General features: G+C 32.3%; 1 protein-coding gene across 1 annotated transcript in view; it reads right to left on the bottom strand.

Annotated features, from left to right (window-relative positions):
* The window catches only part of LOC143738115 (venom phosphodiesterase CdcPDE-like), an 81,802-nt gene that overhangs the window by 44,055 nt on the left and 30,011 nt on the right, over nt 1–7,736 (bottom strand). Inside the window, exon 2 of the mRNA XM_077230036.1 lies at nt 1–7. This exon is cut by the window's left edge and continues 84 nt beyond it. Coding sequence (XP_077086151.1) covers nt 1–7 — 7 coding nt within the window. The remainder of the gene's footprint in view (nt 8–7,736) is intronic.

The following is a 7,736-nucleotide window of genomic DNA, read 5'->3' as shown; positions in this document are numbered from 1 at the left end:
CTGACAACTACACACACACACACACGCACGCACGCACGCACGCACGCGCACACACACACACACACACACACATCCTTGTTTTTGTTACTTTGTGAGACCCCATGACTGGGACATCACTTGTGGGATCCACCCTTTCTAGAAGAGGTACGCTTTTTAAAAAAATCAGGCAAGATCAGAACACATTCATAAACCCATATCTCACTTGATAATCTCAAATTTAAGAACTTTTCACAAGACCTGACTGGGATGCCACATGTGGGGTCCCAAACTGGTTTTCCATCCTTGTGGGTCCACCTACACACACTTCAAGTTTTACATACTTTGTGAGGCCAGGCATTTACTATTCAGTAGTTGTGGGGCCCTTTGCAAATTGTTTTTTAGTTGAATAAAAATCTATATCCTTTACTTAACAGTATCACTTGAACAGAGTAAACAAGAGTTGATATGAAGATGCTTTTGGATCTATGCCTCTCACACATATACTATTTTGTGGGACAATTCTCTCTAGATGTTTCATGGTTTGTTTAAACTCAGGCAAGATCAGAACATGTTAAAAAACACTTATTAATTGAGAATACACAGGGCTAGAATTAAAAACATTTTATTTGTACCCAAATGATCGTATATTTTACAGATGATTTAAACGACTCTGCAAATGGGGGCAAAAACACAAGTTGTTATTTTATTATTATTTTCAACACTGTGCTTTCTGTAAATTATACCTGCAGCTCAGGAGCATCATATAAAATTGTATCTGCATTGGGGTTTTCCTTTTGACACCTTCTTACTCCCAAGTGCTCACCACTCACAGACGGTAAAAGAAAAAGCTGGAATCTAAAGAATTAACAACAACTGACAACTACTAAGATTTCAAACCTCAATGACCTGATATCCTAAATCACAACTCATTGACCTGATATAACCTTTGATCATACAAAACTGACATCAATGAAGTGCGTCATGTATTTTGGAACTACATCAAACTTTACCCTCTACCAAATATTAATAAGAGCACAAGTCCTACTATAAAACTGACCCTGTCTCTCTGAATTCTTTAGAACTAAAAAGGCTAATTTCAAAACCAACATTTTTCCCACATGTTTTAAGCAGTCACTATGGGAAAACACTTAAAATTCCCTCAAATCTGACCATTTTAAATTTAGCCATTTACAACTTGCTGTACTTTACACTTCTATGCTCAGGAGATCTCTCTCGTCCACATTTGAAAGAGTCATGTTCGCGTTGTAGAGTAGTGTGTAATGTAGTGTGTGGTTTAATGTGTAATGTAGTGTGTAGTGTAGTATAGTGTGTAGTTTAATGTGTAATGTAGTGTGTAGTATAGTGTGTAGTGTAGTATAGTGTGTAGTTTAATGTGTAATGTAGTGTGTAGTATAGTGTGTAATGTAGTGTGTAGTATAGTGTGTAATGTAGTGTGTAGTATAGTGTGTAGTATAGTGTGTAGTTTAATGTGTAATGTAGTGTGTAGTTTAATGTGTAATGTAGTGTGTAGTATAGTGTGTAATGTAGTGTGTAGTGTAGTGTGTAGTTTAATGTGTAATGTAGTGTGTGGTTTAATGTGTAATGTAGTGTGTAGTGTAGTATAGTGTGTAGTTTAATGTGTAATGTAGTGTGTAGTATAGTGTGTAGTGTAGTATAGTGTGTAGTTTAATGTGTAATGTAGTGTGTAGTATAGTGTGTAATGTAGTGTGTAGTATAGTGTGTAATGTAGTGTGTAGTATAGTGTGTAGTATAGTGTGTAGTTTAATGTGTAATGTAGTGTGTAGTTTAATGTGTAATGTAGTGTGTAGTATAGTGTGTAATGTAGTGTGTAGTGTAGTGTGTAGTTTAATGTGTAATGTAGTGTGTAGTTTAATGTGTAATGTAGTGTGTAATATAGTGTGTAGTGTAGTATAGTGTGTAGTGTAGTATAGTGTGTAGTTTAATGTAGTGTGTAGTGTAGTGTGTAGTTTAATGTGTAATGTAGTGTGTAGTTTAATGTGTAATGTAGTGTGTAGTATAGTGTGTAATGTAGTGTGTAGTATAGTGTGTAGTTTAATGTGTAATGTAGTGTGTAGTTTAATGTGTAATGTAGTGTGTAGTATAGTGTGTAATGTAGTGTGTAGTATAGTGTGTAGTTTAATGTGTAATGTAGTGTGTAGTTTAATGTGTAATGTAGTGTGTAATGTAGTGTGTAGTGTAGTGTGTAGTTTAATGTGTAATGTAGTGTGTAGTTTAATGTGTAATGTAGTGTGTAATATAGTGTGTAGTGTAGTATAGTGTGTAGTGTAGTATAGTGTGTAGTTTAATGTAGTGTGTAGTGTAGTGTGTAGTGTAGTGTGTAGTTTAATGTGTAATGTAGTGTGTAGTTTAATGTGTAATGTAGTGTGTAGTTTAATGTGTAATGTAGTGTGGAGTTTAATGTGTCATGTAGTGTGTAGTTTAATGTGTAGTGTAGTTTAATGTGTAATGTAGTGTGTAGTTTAATGTGTAATGTAGTGTGTAGTATAGTGTGTAGTTTAATGTGTAATGTAGTGTGTAGTTTAATGTGTAATGTAGTGTGTAGTTTAATGTGTAATGTAGTGTGTAGTTTAATGTGTAATGTAGTGTGTAGTTTAATGTGTAATGTAGTGTGTAGTTTAATGTGTAATGTAGTGTGTAATGTAGTGTGTAGTGTAGTGTGTAGTATAGTGTGTAGTGTAGTATAGTGTGTAGTTTAATGTGTAATGTAGTGTGTAGTTTAATGTGTAATGTAGTGTGTAGTTTAATGTGTAATGTAGTGTGTAGTTTAATGTGTAATGTAGTGTGTAGTTTAATGTGTAATGTAGTGTGTAGTGTGTAGTTTAATGTGTAATGTAGTGTGTAATGTAGTGTGTAGTGTAGTGTGTAGTATAGTGTGTAGTATAGTGTGTAGTTTAGTGTGTAGTTTAATGTGTAATGTAGTGTGTAGTTTAATGTGTAATGTAGTGTGTAATATAGTGTGTAGTGTAGTATAGTGTGTAGTGTAGTATAGTGTGTAGTTTAATGTAGTGTGTAGTGTAGTGTGTAGTTTAATGTGTAATGTAGTGTGTAGTTTAATGTGTAATGTAGTGTGTAGTATAGTGTGTAATGTAGTGTGTAGTATAGTGTGTAGTTTAATGTGTAATGTAGTGTGTAGTTTAATGTGTAATGTAGTGTGTAGTATAGTGTGTAATGTAGTGTGTAGTATAGTGTGTAGTATAGTGTGTAGTTTAATGTGTAATGTAGTGTGTAGTTTAATGTGTAATGTAGTGTGTAGTATAGTGTGTAATGTAGTGTGTAGTGTAGTGTGTAGTTTAATGTGTAATGTAGTGTGTAGTTTAATGTGTAATGTAGTGTGTAATATAGTGTGTAGTGTAGTATAGTGTGTAGTTTAATGTAGTGTGTAGTGTAGTGTGTAGTTTAATGTGTAATGTAGTGTGTAGTTTAATGTGTAATGTAGTGTGTAGTTTAATGTGTAATGTAGTGTGGAGTTTAATGTGTCATGTAGTGTGTAGTTTAATGTGTAGTGTAGTGTGTAGTTTAATGTGTAATGTAGTGTGTAGTTTAATGTGTAATGTAGTGTGTAGTATAGTGTGTAGTTTAATGTAGTGTGTAGTGTACTGTGTAGTTTAATGTGTAATGTAGTGTGTAGTTTAATGTGTAATGTAGTGTGTAGTTTAATGTGTAATGTAGTGTGTAATGTAGTGTGTAGTGTAGTGTGTAGTATAGTGTGTAGTGTAGTATAGTGTGTAGTTTGATGTGTAATGTAGTGTGTAGTTTAATGTGTAATGTAGTGTGTAGTTTAATGTGTAATGTAGTGTGTAGTTTAATGTGTAATGTAGTGTGTAGTTTAATGTGTAATGTAGTGTGTAGTATAGTGGGTAGTATAGTGTGTAGTTTAATGTGTAATGTAGTGTGTAGTATAGTGTGTAGTTTAATGTGTAATGTAGTGTGTAGTATAGTGTGTAGTTTAATGTGTAATGTAGTGTGTAGTTTAATGTGTAATGTAGTGTGTAGTTTAATGTGTAATGTAGTGTGTAGTTTAATGTGTAATGTAGTGTGTAGTTTAATGTGTAATGTAGTGTGTCGTTTAATGTGTAATGTAGTGTGTAGTGTAGTGAGTAATTTAATGTGTAATGTAGTGTGTAGTTTAATGTGTAATGTAGTGTGTAGTTTAATGTGTAATGTAGTGTGTAGTTTAATGTGTAATGTAGTGTGTAGTATAGTGTGTAGTATAGTGTGTAGTTTAATGTGTAATGTAGTGTGTAGTATAGTGTGTAGTTTAATGTGTAATGTAGTGTGTAGTTTAATGTGTAATGTAGTGTGTAGTTTAATGTGTAATGTAGTGTGTAGTGTAGTGTGTAGTATAGTGTATAGTTTAATGTGTAATGTAGTGTGTAGTTTAATGTCTAATGTAGTGTAGTGTAGTATAGTGTGTAGTTTAATGTGTAATGTAGTGTGTAGTTTAATGTGTAATGTAGTGTGTAGCTTAATGTGTAATGTAGTGTGTAGCTTAATGTGTAGTTTATTGTGTAATGTAGTGTGTAGTTTAATGTGTAGTTTATTGTGTAATGTAGTGTAGTGTGTAGTTTAATGTGTAATGTAGTGTGTAGTATAGTGTGTAGTTTAATGTGTAATGTAGTGTGTAGTGTAGTGTGTAGTATAGTGTGTAGTTTAATGTGTAATGTAGTGTGTAGTGTAGTGTGTAGTATAGTGTGTAGTGTAGTGTGTAATGTGTAGTATAGTGTGTAGTGTAGTTTAATGTGTAATGTAGTGTGTAGTTTAATGTGTAATGTAGTGTGTAGTGTAGTGTGGTATAGTGTGTAGTTTAATGTGTAATGTAGTGTGTAGTGTAGTGTGTAGTATAGTGTGTAGTGTAGTGTGTAGTATAGTGTGTAGTTTAATGTGTAATGTAGTGTGTAGTATAGTGTGTAGCTTAATGTGTAGTGTAGTGTGTAGTTTAATGTGTAATGTAGTGTGTAGTATAGTGTGTAGTGTAGTTTAATGTGTAGTATAGTGTGTAGTTTAATGTGTAATGTAGTGTGTAGTGTAGTGTAGTATAGTGTGTAGTTTAATGTGTAATGTAGTGTGTAGTATAGTGTGTAGTATAGTGTGTAGTTTAATGTGTAATGTAGTGTGTAGTTTAATGTGTAATGTAGTGTGTAGTATAGTGTGTAGTGTAGTATAGTGTGTAGTTTAATGTAGTGTGTAGTGTGTAGTTTAATGTATAGTGTGTAGTTTAATGTGTAGTGTAGTGTGTAGTTTAATGTGTAATGTAGTGTGTAGTTTAATGTGTAATGTAGTGTGTAGTTTAATGTGTAATGTAGTGTGTAGTTTAATGTGTAATGTAGTGTGTAGTTTAATGTGTAGTGTAGTGTGTAGTTTAATGTGTAGTGTGTAGTTTAATGTGTAATGTAGTGTGTAGTTTAATGTGTAATGTAGTGTGTAATGTAGTGTGTAGTGTAGTGTGTAGTATAGTGTGTAGTGTAGTATAGTGTGTAGTTTAATGTGTAATGTAGTGTGTAGTTTAATGTGTAATGTAGTGTGTAGTTTAATGTGTAATGTAGTGTGTAGTTTAATGTGTAATGTAGTGTAGTGTGTAGTATAGTGTGTAGTTTAATGTGTAATGTAGTGTGTAGTATAGTGTGTAGTTTAATGTGTAATGTAGTGTGTAGTGTAGTGTGTAGTATAGTGTGTAGTTTAATGTGTAATGTAGTGTGTAGTTTAATGTGTAATGTAGTGTGTAGTTTAATGTGTAATGTAGTGTGTAGTTTAATGTGTAATGTAGTGTGTAATGTAGTGTGTAGTTTAATGTGTAATGTAGTGTGTAGTTTAATGTGTAATGTAGTGTGTAGTGTGTAGTATAGTGTGTAGTATAGTGTATAGTTTAATGTGTAATGTAGTGTGTAGTATAGTGTGTAGTTTAATGTGTAATGTAGTGTGTAGTTTAATGTGTAATGTAGTGTGTAGTTTAATGTGTAATGTAGTGTGTAGTGTAGTGTGTAGTATAGTGTGTAGTTTAATGTGTAATGTAGTGTGTAGTTTAATGTGTAATGTAGTGTAGTATAGTGTGTAGTTTAATGTGTAATGTAGTGTGTAATGTAGTGTGTAGTTTAATGTGTAATGTAGTGTGTAGTTTAATGTGTAATGTAGTGTGTAGCTTAATGTGTAGTTTAATGTGTAATGTAGTGTGTAGCTTAATGTGTAGTTTATTGTGTAATGTAGTGTGTAGTTTAATGTATAATGTAGTGTGTAGTTTAATGTGTAATGTAGTGTGTAGTATAGTGTGTAGTTTAATGTGTAATGTAGTGTGTAGTATAGTGTGTAGTGTAGTGTGTAGTATAGTGTGTAGTTTAATGTGTAATGTAGTGTGTAGTATAGCGTGTAGTTTAATGTGTAATGTAGTGTGTAGTATAGCGTGTAGTTTAATGTGTAATGTAGTGTGTAGTGTAGTATAGTGTGTAGTTTAATGTGTAATGTAGTGTGTAGTTTAATGTGTAATGTAGTGTGTAGTGTAGTATAGTGTGTAGTGTAGTATAGTGTGTAGTGTAGTGTGTAGTATAGTGTGTAATGTAGTGTGTAGTATAGTGTGTAGTTTAATGTGTAATGTAGTGTGTAGTGTAGTATAGTGTGTAGTTTAATGTGTAATGTAGTGTGTAGTATAGCGTGTAGTTTAATGTGTAATGTAGTGTGTAGTGTAGTATAGTGTGTAGTTTAATGTGTAATGTAGTGTGTAGTTTAATGTGTAATGTAGTGTGTAGTGTAGTATAGTGTGTAGTGTAGTATAGTGTGTAGTGTAGTGTGTAGTATAGTGTGTAATGTAGTGTGTAGTATAGTGTGTAGTTTAATGTGTAATGTAGTGTGTAGTGTAGTGTGTAGTATAGTGTGTAGTTTATTGTGTAATGTAGTTTAATGTGTAATGTAGTGTGTAGTATAGTGTGTAGTTTAATGTGTAGTATAGTGTGTAGTTTAATGTGTAATGTAGTGTGTAGTGTAGTGTGTAGTATAGTGTGTAGTTTAATGTGTAATGTAGTGTGTAGTATAGTGTATAGTGTAGTGTGTAGTATAGTGTGTAGTGTAGTGTGTAGTATAGTGTGTAGTGTGTAGTTTAATGTGTAATGTAGTGTGTAGTGTAGTTTAATGTATAATGTAGTGTGTAGTTTAATGTGTAATGTAGTGTGTAGTTTAATGTGTAATGTAGTGTGTAGTGTAGTATAATGTGTAGTTTAATGTGTAATGTAGTGTGTAGTTTAATGTGTAATGTAGTGTGTAGTTTAATGTGTAATGTAGTGTGTAGTTTAATGTGTAATGTAGTGTGTAGTTTAATGTGTAATGTAGTATAATGTGTAATGTAGTGTGTAGTTTAATGTGTAATGTAGTGTGTAGTTTAATGTATAATGTAGTGTGTAGTTTAATGTGTAATGTAGTGTGTAGTGTAGTGTGTAGTTTAATGTATAATGTAGTGTGTAGTTTAATGTGTAATGTAGTGTGTAGTTTAATGTGTAATGTAATGTGTAGTTTGTAGTATAGTGTGTAGTTTAATGTGTAATGTAGTGTGTAGTGTAGTATAGTGTGTAGTGTAGTGTGTAGTATAGTGTGTAGTTTAATGTGTAATGTAGTGTGTAGTTTAATGTGTAATGTAGTGTGTAGTTTAATGTGTAGTGTAGTGTGTAGTATAGTGTGTAGTTTATTGTGTAATGTAGTGTGTAGTGTAGTTTAATGTGTAATGTAGTGTGTAG

The sequence above is a fragment of the Siphateles boraxobius genome, unplaced genomic scaffold (genome assembly GCF_051911475.1).
Source record: "Siphateles boraxobius isolate OS27281-9 unplaced genomic scaffold, OSU_SipBor_1 138, whole genome shotgun sequence".
In the NCBI taxonomy this organism is placed as follows: Eukaryota; Metazoa; Chordata; class Actinopteri; order Cypriniformes; family Leuciscidae; genus Siphateles; species Siphateles boraxobius.
The sequence above is the reverse complement of the archived record's forward strand: the minus strand, read 5'-3'. Positions and strand labels throughout refer to the sequence as shown.